General features: G+C 40.8%; 1 protein-coding gene across 1 annotated transcript in view; it reads left to right on the top strand.

Moving 5' to 3' along the window:
• Positions 1–25168, top strand: part of CHD7 (chromodomain helicase DNA binding protein 7) — a 156472-nt gene that overhangs the window by 40702 nt on the left and 90602 nt on the right. Inside the window, exons 2-3 of the mRNA XM_023727724.1 lie at positions 9230–9660; positions 24285–24426. Of these exons, the coding sequence (XP_023583492.1) occupies positions 9230–9660; positions 24285–24426 (573 nt within the window). The remainder of the gene's footprint in view (positions 1–9229; positions 9661–24284; positions 24427–25168) is intronic.

Raw genomic sequence — 25168 nt, 5'->3', positions numbered from 1 at the left:
ATTGTACTTTAGATGAAGGTTTACAGAGCAAACTAGTTTCTTACTAAACAATTAATATACATGTTGTTTTGTGACATTGGTTGCCAACCCCATGACTAAAATGATTTTTAAATTAGATATTTCAACAGTAATTAAAAAAAATTAATTCTAAAAGTTAATGATCCTGAGGTATGTGCTAAGATAAACTTTTACATTATATGTAAATATTCATTTTATTTAACTTGGTAATTATCTTGACTGTTTATATATTAAAGGCAGCAATTGTACAAATCACCCTTATATGCTTATACTAATATTCCTGTTTTATTCTTACTAGTGACTTAAACAGAACGTAAACTGCCAATTCAATGAATTGTTTTAGTGCATTATATATAAAATTGTATTCCTTCATAGTCATACACTGTCTTTTAAAACATTTGATAGCCACTGTTTTGATATACATATATGTATGTGTACACACATACACACTTATTCCCATTCCAGAGAAATTTGAATTTGCCCTGCTTTAACTAGATCAGTACAAGCCAAAGTATAGTTTGAAGAAAATTTTTATTTTTGTTTTGTTTGTAATTTTTAGTGTTCAGTGTTTATTTTTGTTAGTTGCCGTCCAGTTGATTCCGACTCGCAGAAACCCTATCATGCAGAGTTGAAGTGCTCTATAGGGTGTTCATGGCTATGACCTTTCAGAAGTAGATCACCAGGCCTGTCTTCTGAACCGCCAGCCTTTTGGCTAGTAGTTGAGCACTTGACCATTTGCGCCACCCAGGGACTCCTAGAACATTTTCATTGAGATATTCTTAGAAAAAAGGTGCCTTAGTTAAATACCTTTAGTACACGCTGCGCGTACGGTACCGACACTCCCTGGAATCCTATGGTAAAGAAACCTATTTATTAACTTTGGTTAACCCAGAATTCTCTAAACTCATGTGACACATAACAACTTTGTAAAATTTTTTATGTATTTTTGGAGAAAATATACACAGTAAAACCGGCTCCCATGCTGCGGTTTCTAGACATAATGATCAGTGACATTGGTTACATTCTTCACATTGTGTCAACATTCTCGTTATTTCTGTTCTAGTTGTTTCCCTTCCATTTATTTAATGTTTCTGCTCCCTAATCTTCTCATCTATGCTTTAAAATAGCCGTTGACCCTTTGGTCTTATGTAGAGTTTTTTTTAAAAGCAGTACTCAAGGGTGACAATCTTTACTCTTTGGGCTAAGCTGTTACCTAGTTTCAGGGTGACTTTAGGAGATAGCTTCAATTCAAGATTTGAAGAGCATCTCAGGGCCATAGTCTAAGGGACACCTCAAGGCTCAAAAGGTCCAGTAGGTCTGGATTCTTTAAGAATTTGAAGTTCTTTTCCACATTTTTCTCCCTTTTTATTAGGATTCCGTCTTTTGTGTCCCTGATCAGCAAGTTCAGTAGAGGTAGCCAGGAGGCAGTGGTTCCTGTAGACGGTCCTGTAGTCCAGTTCTTTGTCTGACTCTTGGGTTTCCTTCTTTCTCTTTTGTTCCAGTTGAATAAAGACCAATAATTGTATCTTAGTTGGCTGCTTGTAAGTTTTTAAGACCCCAGACACTACTCACCATACTGAGAGGTAGAACATAAACTTTAAGAGCTATATTATGCCAATTGACTGGATTATCCCATGAGACAATGGCCCTGAGACCCCTCACCAAGAGAACTAATACATGAGGTGATTGGTTATGTCTAATTAGTATCAGCACCAGTAGCCTCCCCTCCTTTTTTTTTGGTTGTTGTTTGCTGCAAAACCATAATCAACCTGGCAGTTGCCCATTCATCTCCTTTCCCTATATACAGCTTATTGACATCAGTTACATCAGGCATGCCGTGCAGACTTCACGCATGTTTGGTGTCATCTTTCCCATTTCTGTAAACAATAAGTGACTACAAGGAAGCTGGTGATAGGGAACCCAAGGTTGAGTAAGGATATTGTTGATGTGTTGTGAGATTGTTAACCATTGTCATAGGGCAACATTCGTAGTACCTGTTAAATGAGAAACTATTTTGTTCTGTAAGCCTTCATCTTAAGTGAGAATAACAGCACAATTGGAAGAGCGTAGTCAATGTCACTGAACTGTGTATGTAGAAATTTTTGAAACCGTGTATCTTTGGCTGTGTGTATTTTTACCAAAAAAAAAAAAAGGTTGAGAAGTTAGAGGGTTAATGTGTTGTGGGGTTGTTAACCAATGTCATAAAACAACACGTGTACTGCTGTTTCATGAGAAACTATTTGTTGTGTAAGCCTTCACCTGAAGTACAATAAAATATTAAAAAAAAAAAAAGTGACTACTACCTAGGGAGTGCTTCTCCCTCTTCCCCCCACCCCCACCCGAGAACCACGAATGGACATTAGTTTCTGTGTATTTACCTATTCATGTTATTTCATAAAAGTGAGAACATACAATATTTGTTTCTTTTTGTGATTGACTTATTTTGCTCACCATGACGTCTTCCAGGTTCATCCACGTTGTAAGATGTTTTGGGGGCTCATTTCTCTTTATCGCTGAGTAGTCCATTGTATGTATGTACCACATTTTATTTGTCCGTTCCTCCACTGGTGGGCACTTAGATTGTTTCCATCTTTCTTGCTGTTGTGAATTGTGCTCCAGTGAACGCAGGTGTGACTATGTCTGTTCGCATCACTTTTATTAGATCCCTAGGTATATATGGAGGAGTGGAATTGCTGGGTCATATGGCAATTCTACCTCTAGCATTTTGAGGAACTGCCAGACTATTTTCCATAACGGCTGTACCATTTTGCGTTCCACCAGCAATGAATGAGGGTTCCAAAGTGTAACAACTTTTAATATCCTGAACTTTAAAAAATATTGTTCTATACCTTTTGCAGAAAGCCCCGGTGGTGCAGTCATTAAGTACTAGGCTGCTAACAAAGGTTGGCAGTTTGAACCCACCAGCCACTCCACGAGAAAACGATCTGGCGATCTGCTACCTTAAAGATTTTAGCCTTGGAAACCCCATAGTTCTAGTCTGTCCTGTAGGGTCACTATGAGTTGGAATCGACTCAACGGCAAGGAGTTCTATGTTTTGTTTCTCAATTCATTGGACCAGCATGCCCGGTATTGTTCACTTGTGTACTTGTGTTCATAAATGTATTCACCCAATAAATAATTATTCCTGGAAATTGCTAAGAATGAGCTGAATAAAACTAACTGGCATATAAAACTTGAGGCCCTGACTACATTAATACCAAATTTAGCCAAACAGAAAATATTCTAGTCCTTGGTTCTTCTTAAGAATTGTTTTTGTCCTCATTATTTTATATCAAAGTATCAAAATTAAAAAATATTCAGTTGATCATTCAAACTAGTATCCACCCATCTTGAAGTATTCCCCCACTAAGAGGGTTTTGAAACCTTGCTTGCAATGCATTTTTATGCCATTGGTTACCCACACTTAGGCCGACTTGTTGCTCAGGCTGGTTCTAGTGAAGACAGGACTCCTGGCCAGCGCTGGCCTCCCTGTCCGCCCCAGCACGGGCTTAGCTTCTTCCAGGACACCTCTGAGGTCTTAGCGTGGCCTAGGTGCTCCACCCCTTTCCTCTGATGGCTACCATGGCTACCTTGTTTACTGTTATATCATCACTAAATATTTGTTGAATGTGTAAATGGATTGGGCACCAGATGTTGAGTGTATCTTCTTTTTATCAATGTCATTGATAAGAAAAGGGTGTTACAATCTCAAAAGGATTTCTTGAACCTTGCTAAAATGTTCTTTTAAATCCCGTATACACTCCTCTGGCTAAAGATTGGCCTTCAGCTTTCATACAGAATTAAAGAGTATAAAAGGATCAAGACCTAGGGAATACTTAGAAAATAAAAGTTAAGAATGGTGGTACCAGAGGGCAGTAACTGGCTCTGCTCGCAATGTCTCCACAGCCATTTTTAAAATACAGGATAGCGCTCTACACATCTTAAATAACTACTTAATATTTGTGTTTTTATAAACCATTTAAATCATAGTTTAGTGTTACTTTAAGCTTGCTTTTTTGTTATGTGGGTCTTAACTGATCTGCGCCTGCTTCACTAGAGTTGTTTTCTCTGAGAGCACAAGCACCTTTGCTTTATTGCTTCCCTGCAGCATAATTGGGAACCCTGGTGGCGCAGTGGTTAAGAGCTACGGCTGCTAACCAAAATGTCGGCAGTTCAAATCCACCAGCAGCTCCTTGGAAATCCTATGGGGCACTTCTGCTTTGTCCTATAGGGTCGCTATGGGTCGGAACCAACTTGACAGCAATGGGTTTGGTTTTGGTTTAATTGGTGGGGAGGGGCGTGTCTCCCAGAAGTACCTTGTGACTCTGGTCTTGGTGGTGGTATCTTTTCCTTTTTATAAAGCAGTATTCGGATTTTAGACTTGTTTGACTCACTCGGTAAAATACAGGGTTTGCCCATAGGTGTATCACAGAAGGTTGTCAGTTTGCAGGGACTGTACGTGTTGGAAAACATTGCTTACTGTTAATATTACATAACGTGCTTGTGTTGCTCGACATAGCCAACAGGTCAAGGCTTCAAAAACATAATTAAGGCATAATGTGATTAAATAAAATATCTTTTTAGGCCAGAAAGTGCTGAGGAATTCTGGAAGAAAAGCACACTTGAAATAGATTAAAAAAAAGTTTCATCTTACTCACTTTTTCCTCTTGTACTGAACTGAAAATGGGTGTGTTGGCCCAGTAAGTGCTCCTGAGCACTGGGGTTCCTTTGTTTCGTTCCTCTGACGAGGAGCGGAGGGCTTGCCCTCACTGCCCCCACCCTGGCTCTCCTTTGGTTAAATTTTCTTCCTGTCCATTCTGCTCTTTTGACAACTAGCTTGTTTGCGTATTTTGTCTGTTGTACATCTTAGGAGCATAAAATATAAGCAGTTATCTTTGGCTATGGAAAATTTTTTGGACAAAAAAAGTCACACTCCTTGTATCACTTTTATTTATAGTTTAAATATTGGGCATACTGTTATAGTTCTAAAAGTTTATGGCACAATCTTTATATATTCCACAAGGCATATGAAATCATGATAGAAAATGTGTCCAGCAGTAAGTCCTATGGTACATATTTGACAACACCTTTTGTATCTCACATTCGCCACGTTTGCTCTAAGAAATGAGAGGTTTTAGGAATGCCCTATATGGAATATCAGATGTTAATGGCATTGATTACCTGTCAGGCAGTGGGAGTTGATGGGAAATGTCCACTGTAACATTAAATAGCATCAGAGAAGAATGCCACACACAGGGGGCCAAGGGGGCAGGCTGGGCCTGTAGACTGTGTAGGGTATTAACGTGAGCTCCAGGTTCCTTGTTCCCCACGTGATTAAGGCAGGCCATCTGTTCTTTGTTAACTGTTTACAAAAACAGCTTTTCTCTAAAAGATTTAAGGAGATGTGGGTCTGGTAAACACTCTAATATTTCTGAGCACCTTTTTCACCCTATTTCAGATAGTACCAAAACATAATTCTGTTGCATATCCAACATTAATACCTTTCTTAAAATTTAACTTTTATGTTTTTTTCTTCTTTATGGAAGATTTAAATTCTTCACTGAGATACTAATTTATAGCTTCATTTATTACTAAAAGCAGCATCTAAGATGATTGGTATGCTAAAGTGTGTTGGTAATTCTCAGTCTTTTGCTATTATGTGTTATGTACTTTTTCTAATTTGTAAATGTATACCAGGGACCTCTCGTTAGAGACTGGCACTCTGTTACTGGAGTTACCACCATGCAGATTAAAGAGAGGTACACATACCTAGAATTAACTCACCATTCTGAGTTTTAATCATTGCTTACTGGTAGAGTTTCCTCTTTCCTTCTCTTTCCAGGAACAACTTTTTCTTCCATTTCCTGAAAAATAGCTTGTCCCAAGTAAGTTTGAGCTCTGTGTCCTCTACAAAACGACGAGGCATTTTCCTTTTTAGTTACATTTCAGAATAATGCGTAACAACTCGACTTAAGCAACTTAAATGTCCCACTAGTTTTTAGGTCGTGATAATTTGGACAGTGCCTGTGTTGGAGTTTACCGTCACTAAGAGTGTTTGTGAGGGAAACAGAGAGGCGGGGGTGATAGTTAGCAGTGTTTTCCCCTGTACCAAAATCCGCTCATGCACGTTTACAGCTGTGTGTTCTTCCCCAGACACCAATCCTTGCTTCTCTCTTTTCTGTGTTCCCTTACTCTTCTTCAGGTTCTTCCTTCTCAGCTGTGACTAAAAAGGGCGATACGTATTTTAAGATTTGTAAATATCCTAGGATTTTGGAAGAGACCTTAGAAATCATCTAACTCAAATCCTTCATTTTGCAGATGAAGAAACTGAATCTCAGATAGGGGAGTGATCTTCCTCAGACCCTACAGCTAATATCTTGATTTGCACTTCCGGGCTCTTTCTGTTACAAGTATGCAGAGAGAGAATTGAATGTAGGTCTTTTTAGTCACCATGGCATATTTCTGTGGGAACCATATAACCACTTTCTTTTCATACAGTGATATGTATTTTTTAATGGGTTTTGGGTCACTGACCACTTTGGAATTCGATGAAACCTGTAGAGCCTTTCTGAACGTAGCGCCTGTGTACGATTTCAGGCGATGGACAGAGTCAGATGCCCCTGGATTTAGGAAACGCAATTTGAATCTCAGCTCCGCCTCTACTATGTGGTCTTGGCTGACCACAGTATCTCGTTGAACTTTACTTCTTTCTGAAAAATTGGGGGAAATATTCACATTTTTGTTATGAGATTTGGTAGAACTAACACAAGAATGCGCCTAGCCCAGTATCTGGTATCGAATAGATGCTCAGTAATTATTAGTGATATTGAAATCTAATTTATTACACCTATGTTTTACACGTTGCTTTTAGCCTTCCTACTTTACTGATGGAGTCTCTGGTTGGTGCAAACAGTTACTGCGCTTGGCTGCTAACTGAAAGGCTGAAGATTTGTGTCTACCCAGAGATACCTTGGAAGGAAGGCCTGGTGATCTACTGCTGAAAAATCAGCCCTTGTAAACTCTACAGAGCACAGTTCTGCTCTGACACATGTGAAGTTGCCATGAGTCAGAGTCAACTCGACAGCAGCTGAGGTTTGCTTTGCTGATGTAAGCCATGGCCTTGGCCGATACGGGCCTGGGCTCTCTGGCCTGCTCTCCTTTCATAGGTGATGTGCTCTGGAGTACAGACTCTGGAGCCATCTACTTTGATGTTGCTCTCAGTTCTGTCACTTACCACCTATATCTTCCTGGGCAGGTTACTTCATCCCAGAATGTTGGTGTCCTCATCTGTAAAATTAGAAAAACAGTCATACCTAGCTCTGAGGGCCGTCATGGGGATTGAATAGTGTTAAGGAAAAAAACAAAACAAAACAAAACAAAACATTGCTATCAAGTTGATTCGGAATCATAGCGACCCTATAGGACAGAGTAGAATTGCCCCATAGGGTTTCCAAGGCTGTAAATTGTTGCAGAAGCCGACTGCCACATCTTTCTCCTGCGGAGCAGCTGGTAGGTTGAAACCACCCACCTTGTGGTTAGCAGCCGAGCTCTTAACCACTGTGCCATCAGAGTAAAGTGGGTGTAAAATGCTTGGCCCATGCCTGGCACATAGTAAGATTGTTCAATACAACATTAACAGCCATTATTGTTGTTGTTGCTATTTGTATTACCAAACCATTGCCGTTGAGTCGATTCCGACTCATAGCGAGCCTATAGGACAGAGGAGAACTGCCCCATAGGGTTTCCAAGCAGCACCTGGTGGATTCGAACTGCTGACCTTTTGGTTAGCAGCCGTAGCTCTTAATTACAGTTACTGTTAATTGTCAGGGAAAGCTTATGAAAAAGGCAGAAATGAGTAACATTTGCATGTTGAACATTTGGTTTTCTAATTTTTTGTTGAAGTGTAAAGGTCCATTAGAAGTCATAATTTTTGGTTTGGATCGCTTACTCTGATCTCAGCTGACCACCTAGCATCCTGTTCTAATTATTGGTATTCTCTAATGTATTTAAAGTGGTCTCTGGGTGTATTCCTAGTGAATGACGGGGATCTCCTGCAGTGAATGTCAAATCTGACAATTTGGGTTTCCTCTTCCTCGGTGAAATTTTGTAATGGAAAGTTTTAAAAAGTTAAGAAAAGCATTGTCTGCATTTCATATCAGTACAAGAAATTGCACCAATCCAAAGTCATTATGTTTGGATATGTACTTTTAATTTGATATTTTAATGGAGAACATAGAAATGACCTGGACTGTATAAGATTTATATGTTGTGTTTACTCTAGGGCTTTGAACCTGTTCAGCAGGTTTGAACCCTGCTGAGAATTTGCATTTCTAACAAGTTCCCAGGCAATGCTCATGCTGCTGGTCAGGGAGTAACATAAAGGAAAAATCCTATTCTGGCATTCAGGAGGCCTGAGTTCTAAAGCTGCTCACATGCTATTAATTTGTCAGTTTTTTCACCTGTAAATAGTAGTAAAAACACCTACTTTGACTACCCTTAGAAGAACTTCCTGCATTTCCACCCTAGATGTACTGTATCAGAAGCTACAGTTTAACAAGATCCCAGGTGATTCTTATGTGTAATAAATTTTGAGACCCACTACTCTCTCAGAATTGGTCCTTAACCAGCATCATTAGCATCGTCTGGGAACTTGTTAGAAATGCAAATTCTCAGCAGGGGTTCGAACCCAGAAGGAACCTTTCAAAGCCCTGGTTTATGCTTTGATTTCAGACTTCCATAGTACCAGAACCTTGCGATGTTAATTACACTTGTTCTCTTTGAAATGGCTAAACTACCTATCTTTAATTTGAATCCCCGTTCTATCACGGGGAAAAGAATTCCACTGACATTTATTCTTTGTGGGTTAGCTTTTGCTGCAGTTTTGTCATTCACTACTTTCTGTATAGGCCAGTTAGAACATGGACAAGATTTTTAGCTGAATGAGAATTTTTTTCTTCCTGAACTGAATTTTTTACTGTATTATGAAATTACTATTTTCTTTTTACTCTATTTATTTGGAAACATTCTATTAAAGAAATGTATATTTTTGGATGAGAGAATATGATAGATTCCACAACTGTCTAGCTGACAAAATATTTGCTACCTTGAGTATAGAGTAAGTTTTAGAAACATCAGCCACTAACTTTCAGTTCCTTTCTTCCTCACCATGAAGGACGATAAACTAATTTCAATTCCTCTTTGTGTCTCTTAGCATTCTCCATCGGAGCCCTTTCTAGAGAAACCAGGGCTGGATGTGACTCAGGTTAGCGGACCGAACGCTCAGCTAGGGAAGAGTGAAGATTACCTGCCATCAATAGAACAGCAGCCACAGCAAAAGAAGAAGAAAAAGAAAAACAACCACATTGTTGCAGAGGATTCCAGTAAAAGTTTCGGTAAAGACGACTTCCCTGGTGGGGTTGATAACCAAGAACTAAGTAGGAACTCACTAGATGGGTCCCAAGACGAGAAAAAGAAAAAGAAAAAGCCGAAGGCAAAACAAGATCCGAAGGAACCGAAAGAACCCAAGGAGAAGAAAGAGCCCAAGGAACCCAAGACCCCGAAAGTCCCTAAGATTCCCAAAGAGCCAAAGGAAAAGAAAGCAAAAACTGCCACGCCAAAACCCAAATCCAGCAAAAAGTCAAGGTAGGCTGTGGGCAGAAACAAAACCAGACGAAACACTTTTGGCCTGTGTGTGTGGCGGGGGCGGGGGTGCGTTTTGATTTTGTCATTGTTGAGTTTTTTTTCCCTAGTGTCCAAACTAAAAAGTTAAAGATTTTATGCATTCTGCAATTTAGGACTCAGTTGTTATGAACTGTTGATTTGGATGATAGATTTTAGAGATCTTACTGGATAAAAATTATTTACTATTTCAAAACACTTTCTTGTATTCTTGTGAAAATTTATAATTTAACAAATAGAACCAAGTTAATTATTTGTAAGCATAGACCAGCAACCTCATTTTCTGTAAATGTAAAATTGGGAAGGAAGGATCATAGAGGAAAGAAAGGCCACTATATTTCACTAAGCGTTTCAGCCCTGTTTCCCAGAAGTTGAAACAGGAGAATTAATTATCTCCACTTGGTGGAGTAAGCCTTCCAGGGGCAGAGTTGAAATCCTAGTGGGCAATATGGGAAAAATCAAATAGCAGTTACCTGTTCGATATGCATTCAAGAGTAACATGCGCTTTAGGTTCTAGGAAACAACCTTCCTTCACTCATACTTCCCCTCCATTCTTCCCCCACCAGCATTCTGACCCCCCAGAAGGCAAATTTACCCAGTAAGAAAAGCTGAGAGGAGAAGACATTGAAGACTAATTTTTTCATTTGTACTGAACATTTCTTACAACTGTTCTGAACCAGTTCCAAACATCTGAATCTATTTTTCAGAATATGGCTCATGTTAGAATATATAGTTTCCAGATGGAAGTGTGGTCAGACTTGGTTAATCTGAACCTGTTTGCAAACTCCCTTAGAAAACACGCTCTGCCCCTACCCCCAGGTGCACACACATGCACACACACGTAACATGGGTGCACACATGCGCACACAGGTGCACACATGCGCACACACACGCACACTTGATTGTGCCGTTGACGTGCTTGACGTGAACTCTCTGAGATCACTGTATCTAAATCTTTCACTCCTGGACTGCCCTGTGTGTGAACTCTGTAACAGAAAGATCCTGTCGCAAAGTATAATGAAAGAGCAAACTTCGATTTTCAACTTTCTGCTAAAAATATCGAAACAGCCCCCAATAAAAATTGTTTGCCCTCAGTACCTTTTATGTTGAAAATATAACTGAATTCATAACTGAATAATGTTTAGTAACGCAGTCTTACAGATGACTTAATATTTGCATTTATTTGTGAACATTCTTTGATGCCTCAGTGTGTGGTCTCTTAGTGAAAATCATTATATTTCCCCTTATGAACATTCTTAACTTACGATCCATTTTAAACTCTGTTTTTATTAATTTCAGAAATATTTTATTAAGTACTTGCTATGGCCAGGTCCTGTGTTAAGTGTTAGGGATACAACGGTGAGCAAGGTGCACGTGGTAGAAATTTCAGTGTGACTTATGAGGTGGTTTTTGAATATATAATTGCCTTTTGTGCTTTTGATAGAAAGCAAAGTGTGCACATTTCTCCCAGGGAGAAAGAAATCGAAGCAAAGTCTAAAAAACAATGTATGCTTTTTTCCTTTAATTTAAATGTAGGAGTCTGTGATCTAGAGAAGCTTTCTGGGGCTCAGAAAATACATCACCAATACTAATTTTAGCCTCAAGATAGGACTGGCTTCAATTTCTATCTTGATTTTTTGGAGTCACCATCTAATGTTAAAATTTGATAAAAAGAAAAGAAAATGTGTATCTTGGATCTTGCCATATGTTTCCAAGCATATTCTTTCATGCTGTGATTCTACGTCAAACTGGCCCTACCTGTCTTTCAAAATGTATCTTGCATACCCTTACTTCCTGTAGGATACTTTGGGGCAGATTTGAAAATGCTGAACTGAACAATGAAAATTGTTAAAAGGTCCTTTGCAATCCTAGAGAACTGTTTGGAATTCAGGGCGTTGTGATCTGGTCCGTCCTGGGCACCCCCACGCCTCCTGGGTACTGGTATTGACCCCGTGTTTATCCGCTAACTAAACAATCACTGCACACCTCACGTGCCTGTTGCCAATTGTCCCTTCTGCACTGTGAGTCTCCCATGCAGGTAAAGCTTCCTGCATTGCTGAACCTGAGCAAGGGTTTACACTAGAGTCACTGCTTGTGGGAGGAGAAAAGAGGGTGCTCATTTTATCCCAGGAAAAAGGTCTAGTGCTGTTTTCCCCTGTTGCTTTTGCCTGATAGTCCCAGTCAGTGTCTCCTGTAGGTGAGAGTTGTTTTACCCCGAGTGGTATGGAAATAATTGAATACTGTTGAGTCTGGAGATGCCCAGGGGAAGGGGAGCTGTCTTCATGTGACCAGGGACTTGGAGAGGCTACTGGGTGGCTGGGGGGGCACCCAGAGTGTATGTGGCACCTCTGTTGGCCCTGGTGACTTTTCGACCTGTAGGATAAAGTGTTGCTGATTTAAAATGGAAGCTGGTGAGGCAGGTCCTGAGAAGCTTTCCTGTGGTTGGTGGTCAGTGCTGCAGCTGGGGATAGCAGGCCAATAATATGGTATTTGAATCAAGATTTTAAGTAAATTAACAAACCAAACCATTATTCTGTTGAACCACAGTGTTTCTCCTGGTCAAAAGAATTGAATACGTTGAATCGTTGTCTCGTTCTGCTAAGTCTAGAAAGGAAGTAGCATCCCTAAAGCAAGGAGAAGTAGAATGCATGCAACTAAATGTAAATTCTGAATAGCATAGCAGAATAATTATGTAAATTGAATATGCAGTGATGAAGGTAATAGGGGGTTTGGGTTATGTTAGTACTAGGGTTGAATTGCCATAGTAGTTTGCTTTTAAGCACTGGAACACAAGCAGTGGCAATTTTGTTTTGCAGAATGTTATGTGATACCAGTTATTTTCATCCTTGAATAAGTTCACTTGATGAATTTGTTTATATGGAAAATAATTTTCCTACAGAGGGCTGAAATAGAGGGAATAAACAGAGGTGAAATGAAAAGTTTAGTTCAGAAATGCTTACATCTTTCCTTTACAGCCCTTTATTGCACATCATTGGTGAGGTTCTACAAAACAAACGGGAGTCCTCTGAGAGTGCGGTGACGGAGCGGCCAGCTGCAGGTCCGGCTGGCTCTGCATTGTGTCTGGCAGGGAGAGAGCTTGTTCTTCGCCATCCACACACACTCCTGAAGTCACGTGGGGAGAGTGGCTGCCGGAAAGTGGGAAGGACTTTTCTTGTATGCTTTTGTGGTGCCCATCTCACCACTTTATTACCGCACTGGGTTTTGGGTTTCCATAGGTAGGTGGTTGAGGCTTGAATTTGTGGCCATTCTCAGCTAGCTGGCCCTTTTGGTAACCAAACCATAATCACACCTCTCTGTCCTGTGCAGGGAAAACCTAAGAGAATCTGCCTGGGAGCTGGTGACTAGAATGGTATTGAAACAAACAAACAAAAGGTGTTCAAGACCTCAGAAAGAGGTTTAAAATCATAATGATCACGTTCTTCTTTTTGATTGGGACTGTATCTCCTTTTTTGCCCCTTTCCCTCTTTATGTTAAATGTATTTGTATATTTTTTACATTTTTTCCCCCCAGTGCTCTCCCCAGGTGTTCTTCTTATAGCTTTCAGATATTGGCAGTTAATATTGCAAATAACAGCTAAGACGTTTGGGGGCCGGAGAGGCTGCCATTTTGCATATAGAAGGATTCATGGCCCTGAAGTAGGAGGATTTGCATTCTTTTCAATGCGTTTACTGTTGTGTGCGTGGCACTTGTGAAATAAGAGAGAATTTGGAGGAAGTGCTTTCTTTGAATTACTCTTGAAGGATTTAGTGGTCCATTTAGCTACATAAGGATTCTTTGAATGTACATAAAGAAGGGAACTTGGCCAGAGATTGTGACTTGACTGCTGAAGCTTCAGTGAAATGAAGCAGTGGAGAGTTGCTTGTACTGCTCGTTCTAGGAACAGTACGTTCCTTGCTCCATTCCTCACCCACTACTATGTATGAAATTTAATAGAAAACTACACTGCTATTTTTCAACTAAAGAAAGAAAGTATCTTTTTATTTTAAACTGAAAAAATAAACAGACTGCTCTTATTAAAAAAGGAAAGTACAAAAGTAGTAAAGTACGCTGTTTGCAAACCACACTGTTATTAGTAGTAATAGTTAATATCTCTGTAGCAGTGTTCTTCTAGGGAACCTAGCTTTTCAGATGGTGTTTTCTCTTCAGCCAATGTCTTAGGCATCTAATGCTGCTCCAACAGAAATACCACAAGTGGGTGGCTTTCACAAAGAGAAATTTATTTTCTCACAGTCCAGTAGGGTGCAAGCCCAAATTCAGGGCGTCAGCTCCAGGGGAACACTTTCTCCGTTGGCTCCGGAGGAAGGTTGGTGTCATCAATCTTGCTTTGGTCTGGGAGCTTCTCTGCGCAGGAACCTCAGGTCCAAAGGACGCGCTCTGCTCCCGGCACTGCTTTCTTGGGGTATGAGGTTCTCATGTGTCTCTGCTCGCTTCTGTCTCTTATATCTCGAAAGAGATTGGATTAAGACACTATCTAAACCTCATCAGTATAACCTCATCATAGTGATAGAGTTTACAGCACATAAGGAAATCACAATCATACAATACTGGGAGTCATGACCTAGTTAAGTTGACAGATATTTTTGGGGGACACAATTGAATCCATGACAGCCAGTAAAATCAAAGGTGACATAATTAGTACATATTTTATAGTGTGCTCCTGAACATTCAAAATTTCTCAGTAGAGAGCAGACACAAAAGCAAACTATTAAACCAGTTTTGCCAATAAGTACAAAACCTCAGATACTCAGATATCTTCCCATCATATACACGGGTAGTAAAAGAAATTAAACTCACCGTTTTTCTTCTTTTTTCTTATCCTTTATTTATTCACATGCTATGAGTTAGTCTTGACCCAAGGCACTGGGCAACTTGAGAGGCTCAATTATGTGTTTTGTGCCCTGTGCCTGCAGAGGAGAATATAGATTTCTTAAAAGTGGGGTGTGAGATGGACTTCTGAGCACTTTCTGTACTGGAGAGGGACAAGCAGGAGACAGTCTGTGCTTAGTGCCCGTGACACGGGGGAGCATAGCCTGGCTCTGCCTGCTGGGCTGTTGCTGCCCAGCTGCCCATCAAATCCAAGCCACAAGTGAGGAATGGGCCCCAGCACCCACTTCCTCCTTATCTCTGTCATCGAAGTTCATCTCTTTGCAGAAGGGGGCCAGCCATGCAGTCTTTTTAGACCCAAGTCATTCTTTCTTTTAGGATAACCACCCAGGGTCTTTGCATTGCCAGTGAGAGACCAAATGGCAAACCTTCCCCTTGTCTGACCCCTGTTAAATCAGCTGAGTAAGCAGGGAGGGAGAGCCGTCATCCCATTGTTAGTGCAGATCCAGATGTCTTTCACAACACGCGGTTCAGTTTCTATTCATTGGAGGAAGAGGGCAGCTAACAACAGACCCTTCAACACAAGTTCTCCTGACACCTGCTCTGTGGTAGGTGCAAGGGATGGGTCTCTCCAGGCCTGCTGGAAATTCCATTTCTGCCAGTCCAGTGAACTGCAGTAGATTCCAAAGCAGTGGCCTGATGCCACTTGGGTGCACGTGGGAGAGGGTGATGTTGAGGTCACGTTCAACTCCCGTTGCCACCCATCAAGTGAAACTTGAGAGATGAGGAGGCCACAGACAGAAGTGGGAGGTTAGCAGGGGATTTTTCTGGAGACACATTCCTTTGGAGTTTTTTTTAAGTGAAATTGTAGGGTGGAGGATATATTGCCATAGCAGATACGGTTGTGATATTAGGGCTGAAAATAAACAACAGAAGGAATCAATCGTAAGGTTATCTTTAAATTATTATTGGGGAAAAAAAGAGTATATATGAGAAAATGCTTCTGAAAAGTATGCAGCTCTTACAAATGTGAAGTGTAACAGCCACATGATATTAGTCATCTTCTGCCTAGCAGAGTCCCCTTTGAGTCATTGTATCCTTGTGTGATGCTGACTTATAGAGCATCAGTTATCTGAAATCCCAGCCCTCACTTCAGCCACTTTTATACTGAAGTGTCCATGGCTTAACTTTAAATTTTTGAGTAGGGGAATAACCCATTGCTGTCTAGTCGGTTCACTCATAGTGACCCTATAGGACAGCGTAGAACTGCCCCATAGGGTTTCCAAGGAGTGACTGGTGGATTCGAACTGCTGACCTTTTGGTTAGCAGCCAAGCTGTTAACCATTGTGCCATCAGGGCTCCAAATAGAGAAATAGAGAGTATGAATTAAAGAAAAAGACACTGTACTTTGTTTCTTTAAAAAAGAAAGCACCCTTGAGTTTTCCCTTAGAGTATACTTCTGTATGTCACTGAACAATTCGTGTAGAAATTGTTGGGTATGAACCTAAACTCCTGTGTAAACCTTCACCAAAACCACAGTAAAATATTATTTAAAAAAATAAAAAAGAATATATTTCTATATATAGCCCTGGCTTCTTCTATATGAATAACGTAATTTCATAGGCTTTCAGCTTCTGTTAGGATGGGTGGTGATATCTTCTCCTTTTTTGCGTTTACCATCTGGTCTGCCTCATTCTCCACCTACCTATAGCACCTGAGAAAATTGTGGGAGGGGAGCAGGTCTCATTTATTGTGTTACCCACTCCAGCAGATCAGAGGAGATCCTTATGCACCCAGGGAGTGAGGTTCTGACTGCTGGAGTCCACCATACTTGTTTCCCTTCCCAGGTCATGGAAATGCTGTGTGTAAATAAATTAGTGGTGTCTTAGAATTTGGCATGAATAACCAAATATTTGCCCTGCAGTAGGGCACTCAGAATGGCATGCTGTGGCATAAGGGCATTGAAAGGATGTGTTTTGCATCTGTTTTGTAATGTCTCATTTATTTAATTCTTTTGTGTTGCCTCCCAGTGCCAGGCTGTGCCAGAGCAAAAGTGGCTGATATCTCCACGGGGCTGCTGTGATCAGATGACAGACAAATGAGTTGACTGGACTTCTCTCCTGTATTATTTCTGGCAGATCTTAATTCAACACATAAATTCTCAATGGCCTTTAGATTTTCAGTGATAATTCTTGACTGTGTGATGAGTCATTTTTTCCCCCTAGAATATATTCCGTATTAAAAATGGATTAGGCTTTTTCAGGAGGGCATTCTGCTATACTTTCATTTTTTTTTTAAACATTCCCTTTAAAAAGTTGGTCAACCTTGTAGCCATCCTCAGGTCAGGGTTCTAATATTACTGGAAGATTTAACATTACCCAAGGATGGTTGCAAGTAACAGGGCACATTCCCCAGAAAAGGTTGCAGAACCTAGAGGATCCTCCCAGAGGCCAGAGCAGCACTGGACTGGAAGGATCTCCATGAGGAGCGGTAGATGCCTTTGAGCCAGTCCCCAGCCTCAAGTCTGGGCTCTCCAGCCTGGCAGCTTTCAGCTCTGGTCCTAGGACTGTGACTTATTGAGCTAAAGCATAGACCCTCTTTGAGCGTGTTGAGTTTGACGTACATACCTTAAAGAAAAGAGAATTAGGTATCTGAATCTCTTGTAAGTTTCTTTGCTAGTCCTTTCCTAAAAATCTATCACAGATCATATACTAAGGGAGTGCTTTATTCTATAATAGCCACTTAAGGTAACAATTTAGATTAAATTGTTTGGTTTGTAAGTATTCTGTCTAATGACTTTCAGAGAACTTAAAGTCTGTTAGTAATTTATCATTGAAATCATATATGTGTTTGTAAGTAAAACAGAATTCCCTTCTCTTTCCTTTTCTCTCTCTCTCTAATCTGGAAGAGTAAAGTGAAAAATCTGTGGGTGGAACTGGGGTTGGCAAGGCATCTGCTTGGTGTGAGGCATGCGGGCACAGGCTAGGCAACTCAGAGCCACCCGCAGGCTGGCCTGTGTGCCAGGATTGGTGGCATGGGGGGGCCAGCCAAGGGACCTGGCCTCCCCCCACCCACCACCCCCCATGCTCACTGCCCAAGGCCGCCTTGCAGAAAATCTCAGTTGCAGAGAATCTCGAATGTTCGGAAAGTCTGAGTACTCTTGGGGCTTCAGCTAAGGAGCTCTGATTGCTTTTGGGAAAGGCTGTTGACTTTTGTGTTTGCTATCTCTCATTCAGTTTGTTTTGTCTTTTTCCTTATTAGCTTATTCTGCCATTTGCTTTTTATTATGTTGTACTTTAGATGTTAAACAAATTTTAGTCTTAATGACTTTTTAAAAGCTTTTATCTTGTTTAGTTCATTTTACTTTATGATGTGCTGCATTTTATGTTGTTTAACTGACCATTTTAAACTTCTTTTTTGTAGTTTATTTTGTCTTTTCTAGTGTGCCTCTTTTTAACTTTGGTTTTCATTGTTTAAAAAGCATACAAATAGTAGATGGTGCTTAAACGAAATCTACACTCTTTCAGTTGAGAGGCTGGACGTTCTTCTGTCTACAGCATGGAGCCTTGACCCTAACAGATTATGTATTTCATTAGGACAGCCCAGGTCTTTTTAGAGTTGCAGAATGCCACAAACAGAGGGCATCTCACTCACTTCTCATTCATTAGGCTCAATTCTTTATTAAAACAGCCATACAAAGTATAAGGACATGCTACAATACTTTTTAGCTGTTTTTCTGAAAGATTCTAGTGTAATATTTTTGGATAGGCTTGAGTCCCTGAAAACGACCCAGATTAATCTTGAAGCCCCAGCCTCAAGGTTGATTTTCTTCAGTGTAGTGAGTCTTCACTAACTTATCGCATCCGAATGGCCCATTTGATTGAGAACTCCCTCCCATTCCCTCTGATGTCTCCGTTAACCGACCATATTTTTCTCACCACATTCAGTCCCACAGTATGGTTCCTTCCCAAATCTTCTTTCTTCTGAGGATTTAGATCCTTAGCTGACTGTAGTCAATGTTTTAACTGCATTCTTCCCTATAATTTTTGTAATAAATCAGTGTAGATAGCTGGCTTTCTAGTAAGTTCTGCCCCTTTGCATAAAGCCTTGCTTAGAAAGCCTGCAGTCTCTCTCATCAAAAAGAATGAATTATCTGTGCTGGGTCTTAGCTCGCATGAGTTCATCCAGCTCAACACCAGGCAAGATCACTCAGCCAGTCGTTATGGGCTTTTACAGTCATGGCTGCGAATGAATCTTCCACATGGGTATGTTCCCTAGAATGTCCCTCCATACGACATACTCCTCTCTGAGTACCAGGTTTGTGTTCTCTGAACGTTTGTTTCTGTGGATCCTCATCTGTCTGATCCCATTGGAGGTGGCTCCTTTACTTTAGAGCTTGGTCTGGCAGGGGCGGCCTGAGTATCACTGAGCTGGGCCCTGTACACTTTCAGCCACCCACCAGCATGACCCCCATCTCATAATGAAATGTGAGGTGCAAGGCCAGCAGAGGAACAGGGGCCCTTCCAACCTCCAGCAGCATCCCAGCTCTGCCTCCATGTTTCCCAGGGCTTGTCCTCACTTCCTGAGTTGATGGCTCTGCATCTCAGTCACATCAATAGTGATGGGGATAGGGCTCAGGAAACAGAAGAACTCTGTGAGTGGGAGAGGAAGCATGTCAGAGGCATTCTTTTTACTTGGTTTTGAAAAATTACTAAGTTCCACTCTATGATGATAATACTCTAGCCTAATTTTAGCTGAGCCACATAAGCATTTCATCATGAAGATAGACTCTATGTGGGGTGTTCTTTTTTTTATTATTATTATACAAAGGAATAGTTTTATTTTTTAATAAAGTCATACAATGGCATTTTTTAAATTATTGTACTTTAGATGAAGGTTTACAGAACAGACTAGCTTCTCATTAAACAGTTAGTACATGTATTATTTTGTGACATTGGTTACCAACCTCATGACATGTCAACACTCTCCCCTGCTCAACCTTGGGTTCCTTATTACCAGCTTTCCTGTCCCTGCCTGCCTTCTAGTCCTTGCCCCTGGGCTGGTGTGCCCAGTTAGTCTCGTTTTGTGTTATGGGTCTGTCTAATCTTTGGCTGAAGGGTGAACCTCAGGAGGGACTTCAGTACAGAGCTAAAAGGGTGTCTGGGGGCCATACTCTTGGGGTTTCTCCAGTCTCTGTCAGGTCAGTAAGTCTGGTCTTTTTTATGGTAAGTTAGAATTTTGGTCTACATTTTTCTCCAGTTCTGTTTGGGACCCTCTATTGTGATCCCTGTTACAGCAGTCACTGGTGGTAGCCGGGCACCATCTAGTTGTGTTGGACTCAGTCTGGTGGAGGCTGTGGTAGTTGTGGTCCATTAGTCCTTTGGACTAGTCTTTCCTTTGTGTCTTTGGTTTTCTTCATTCTCTCTTGCTGCAGACAGGATGAGACCAGTGGAGTATCTTAGATGGCTGCTCACAAGCCTTAAAGACCTAGATGGGATGTTCTTAAGTGAGTTAATAAGAAGAGCATTTGGAGTGGTACCTGGCACACAGTAAGGGCTGTATGTGTGTGTGTTGTTGTTATTGCTGTTATTCATACTGTTAAATAGATCAGTGAACGTTTATGAGTACCTACCTGAGGCATTAGGAGTATGGGGCGGGGGGAGTAAGACACAGATCCTACTCTTCTTGAGCTTACAGTGTAGTTGGAGAAACACACACACACACATACAGCTTTGATTTTAATACATTGCAGTAAAGTCGCCACAGTGTTTTGTGTATTTTAGATATACCCGTGTGGGGGAATCATGTAGCATTTAGACGGAGTGCCTAGGAGATAACTGGTCCAGACTGTGAGGCCAGAGAATGCTTCCGGGATGGAAGGTGTCCGCACTGAGTCCTGAAGATGAGTAGGGTGGGGGGAGCAGAGGTAGGAGAGAGAGGTGTTTACAGAGTGGCTCTTCATGTCTAGAGCATAAAGTATAAAGGCTTTAGGGGGTGTGCAAAGAGTAGAAAAATAAAGCTAATGTTGCCAGCTGCAAAATCGCAGGGAGCCTTGTATGCCAGTACTGGGTCTCTCGGACAATAATACATAGGGGGTTAACTTTCAGCAGGAGAATGATTCAGTCAGATCTGCACTTTGGTGGGGTCCCCTGGTGACAGTGTGGAGGATGGATTTGCAGGCGATGTTTTGGTAGTGGTGCCATGACACCGAGCTAGGGAATGCAGAAGATGTGAGAGGGTACAATTTCTTCGGGGCTAGTGCCATTTGGGGCTGGAAGTAGAAAAATTCCCTGCACAGGCCTCGTTTTTCTTGTGGTTCTCACTGGCTTGCAGGCTGCCTTTTGGGTTGCCGTGGGGGGCAGTGTTGGCTGGCCCAGTGGGCAGCCATCACACAGCTGCCGGAGGTGCACTGGGGCTTCGGATCTGTGCCGACAGCTCAGAGGCCTCACCCCGGAGCTGTGGTGTTGGTTTATGTCACGTTTTTTATTGATCACATTCTCGTCTCCCCAGCCCTCCTTGTGCATTCAAGCTTTTGTTGTAATTTGGGTGAGGGCTGTGTGGTCAGCTGTGTTTTGGCTTTGACATAAAACACCAGTTTTGACCCTTGCAGATTTAAATAATGTCTGTGAAGGTGGAATCTGTGTCCTTTCCTCACCAGTCTGACGTTGAGCACCCTGAATGTGGAGGTGAGGAGATGAGGCTATCAGAATAGTCTAGGTGGGAAGTCATACGTGTCTGAACTAGAGCAACGGCAGAGGGGATGCGAAGGGCATGGCTGGGGTTTGTTTGCTCGTTTGTTCTTCTGGCTGGTGGTGGGAATGTTGATGAAAGATTTTCTTTCTATTCATTTTGCTTCAGTGGAGTGGGGTCCTGTCTATAAACCTCTGCAGTTGATTTGGCCCAAGTAGGGCTGAATGTACAGCCAGAGAATATGTTACCTGACTTCGACCATTTGTCTTCTCAGATGTGTTTGAGTGTTAGGCGTTTTTACCAGACCCTGGTAAAGTTTTCATGCATTATCTCTTTTAAACCTCATAATGAATCTTGGAGAAAGGTATAATTATTAACCTCATATTACAGATGAAGAGACTAAGGCTCAGGCTCAGGAAAATTAAAGAACTTGTCCAGGATCACGGGTTGTAAACAACAGAGTTGGAGCTTGAACTAAGGTCCGTCTGACTCAGAGCAGTGCCCTTCACTACCATGCCATCTCACCTTCTTTTGATAAAAGAAAAATTTTGACTTGAGTTTTTTGGGCAAAGCTCTTAATACAACTCTTAGCTTACTGCAAAGTAGTAACAAAGACAGTTTGATTTATGTAACTTTATTTTGCCCACGGTTGTTATGTTTTTGGGTGGATGTTGAAGATTTGTAGCTCCCCCTGTCTCGTTAGGATATTTTTGGGTTTGTCTGTTGATGTCATGAGAAGATGTTAGCGTGGAAATGCTTAGCCATCTCTGAACCCCATTAACAGTGCAAGGTCTAACGAGTTTAGAAACCTTTCAGTGATTAGACCTGGTGTAAGAACTTCTGTTGGCTTACGTGCTTTTTGTCTACGCATTTGGAGATGTGCTGCCCGACTTTCGCCATCTTGGAGTTTCCGCGTAGTTCGCTCTTAGGAAGGACAAATGGAAAATCATTAGCACTTCTCTCCTTCAGCAAACTGATATTCCATCAAACCCGGGCTCTGCCCTCTTCAGGACAGTGAGCCTTTCGCTCATCTAGGAGGGAGCACCAGGTCACAGTAACCACCACGAAATTAAAGTGTGCTTTGCTTGGTTGTGGAGCGGTCACTGGGAAAAGCATGAGGTGCCAACTCACTTTACCTGGCAGCGGTTCAACTCTTTGACAGGCCTACCTCTGATTTAAACAAATTTGAAAAATATGTAAAGTTTTGGAAGCAGTTTTGCACTGATTTGATAAAAGAAACCACAAAACACTGCAGCGCAGGTGTTGAGAATGTTTGAAAGCTGATTGAGGGAAGCAGATGGCTTTAGTCAGTGGCATCCAGCCAAAAGAGCAGGTGCTGGTCACGTGACCGCTGGTTACCAGGGTAATCTGATTGCTCTTGGCGTGCAGATGAAAGGAAAGGGGCCCAGTGTTCAGCTGTAGTATTGTATAATTTGTGGCAGTTAGAGCGGAAATAAATGCTGGAAATGGAGCCTCATAGTAGGGGAGACTTCTGTCCATGTGTAGCATAAACACTAGGACAGTTGGATGAGGAATTGTATGGATTTTTTTTTTTTAATTTAAAAAATATGATGCTTTCTATGGATCTTTTGGGGACTTAAAGTTTTAGAACACTGCCTCTCTCCCGCCTCACTCCACTAAGTAAAAAGAACTCTTTAAACCTAACTGTGTTTGCTGTGATCTTGAATTGTTTTATTTCCTTACGTGGCTATTTACTATGCTAAAATGTTGAGAAGACAAAGTAAAAACAAGCTCTGTGTATTCTTTTAAAAACAACTAGTTTAAGACTATAAGCTGTTGGTTGAAAAAAATAGATTTTAGGTGTGTGATGGATACTTCATTATATTAAAAATTCTTTTGAACTATTTTATGATACATGCTTTACTTAAAAAAAAAAAAAAAGTTCCCACATGCCCTGGCCTCTTTTCCTTTTACTGTACCTGATATTGAAAAAATGTTACTTAATGCATGCTGTCAGCACACTGTTCTGTGTTCTGGGAATCTGCAGACTTTAATAGGTAAACTTTTTAAAGGTTTTTGAAATAATATTTTTTGTTTTCAGAATTCACTGGGATTTTAGGCTGTCTAGAAAGAGTGAAAAATTATTGTCACTAAGGTTAGATTATTTTAATTGTTGGATAACAAATGATAATTGATCTTAGAAAATCTTGGGGCTTGTTTATAGAAATAGAGGTGGTAGCACTGCTTGTGCATTCTAAGAGAATGTCAGGTAGAGGCTCTAATGGTGCAGGTAAACTGAAAAATTTTTTTTGTCTAAGTTCACTTGGGTCTTTTGACTTATGTAACGTACAGATCCTATTAACGTGTGACAGAAACATACGATGGGACATGTGCTTTGATTATTGGGGTTGTTTTGCTCTATTTTTGTATTTCAGTAACCTAGCTTTTGAAAATAAGGCTAATTATGACTATGCCAGAAGTGCCTAGCACCCAAAGATAAGGCTTATTTTTAATTAAGAAAGCTCCATTAAGTAATAAAATTCTGAAGAACAGGACATTGCTATATCTTTCGAAAGCTTCTAAGTTGGATAAAATTCTAGCTGGATGGTGTTAAAGAGGACACCTCACAGTACTGGTCCCGAAAAGGACTTAAATACAAGTGTGTAAATCTAACCACAAGAGACACAAAGAGAAGATCATTATATTCTAATTTTCCTTGACAATTTTTAAAGGAAGTGTTCTGCACCTTAAAAATGTGATAACAAAAGTCCTTCTTAATCTCATTTTTCCTTACGGGTTGGTGTGTTGGCAAGGATTTTGCATTGTCTAGATGACCGCATGTACTGTGTGTGGTATTGGGGGTTTTTGCATGCAGTTTGTTTTTAATTTGGTCTGATATTTGTTAAAGGTCATCAAGATGGGGTTTTGAAATAAAAGCTTGAGAGTACCACTTACCTTTAAATGGCCGAAGTGCATAGATTTGTAAATTGTCATTGATTCTTCAGGGATATGAAGGTGGGAAATATAAGGCATGGGGCATGTGGACAACCACGTTAAAAAGTGAACGCTAAGTGATCCACTTTGAATTCTAGTAATAAGAAACCTGATTCAGAAGCAAGTGCTTTGAAGAAAAAGGTCAACAAGGGAAAAACAGAAGGTTCTGAAAATTCAGACTTAGAAAAAACACCCCCACCATCTCCTCCTCCTGAAGAAGATGATGACCCAGGTGTTCAGGTAATACCATTATTCTGATACTCAAGCCTTGATTATTTTGTGTGGGTAACTTTAGATGTGTATAAAGTACAGCAGTTGACCTCTCCTGTCTTTGTTATAGAGATGCTTTTAAGCTGTCTTTATTGTTGTTTGAAACATTATATCCATAGTGATGAGAGCGGCAGGGCCAACGGGAAATTAAACTCTTGACCAGGATGTCATGGTTTTGCTGTCTTTGTCTCCATAATGAAAATGAGAATCTTCATTTATTTATGTAAATATATATTTTGATGTTTATATTTGTTACCATTCATGTCTTGGTTAATATGTTATTAATCTATCAGTTTGCTTAAAGCTTCATTCACATTTTTAATTTTCTCTCCAATGTTGTGACTTGTCAATTTTTTTTTTTTTTTTTAGTTTTGCAGAATCTGTAGCTTGTCTTAAGGTTTCTGACGTGGTGGTCGGAGCTGAGTTCTATTCATGTGATACTGGACTTTCTATGAGCAAGTCAGTGACTTTTCTGGATGGCAACTCAGGAAAATTTTTCAGCATTAGATTCTCTTTGACTTTGGGAAGATTTTATGGGAATCGGTTGAAAAACTCTGCATGAAATCAACATTAGGAATTTAGGTTCTTGTGTGTAAAGCACACTGCTTTCCGTGATTGGACGGAGAGGGATCCTTTCACGTGACAGTTAAAAATTATTTCCTTGTTCGTTTCCTGGAAGCATGCCTGTGTGGTCCACTGGGATGGCTGGTAA

This window comes from Trichechus manatus, unplaced genomic scaffold, assembly GCF_000243295.1.
Source record: "Trichechus manatus latirostris isolate Lorelei unplaced genomic scaffold, TriManLat1.0 scaffold00018, whole genome shotgun sequence".
Taxonomy (NCBI): Eukaryota; Metazoa; Chordata; class Mammalia; order Sirenia; family Trichechidae; genus Trichechus; species Trichechus manatus.
This window is presented reverse-complemented; position numbering and strand designations above follow the sequence as displayed.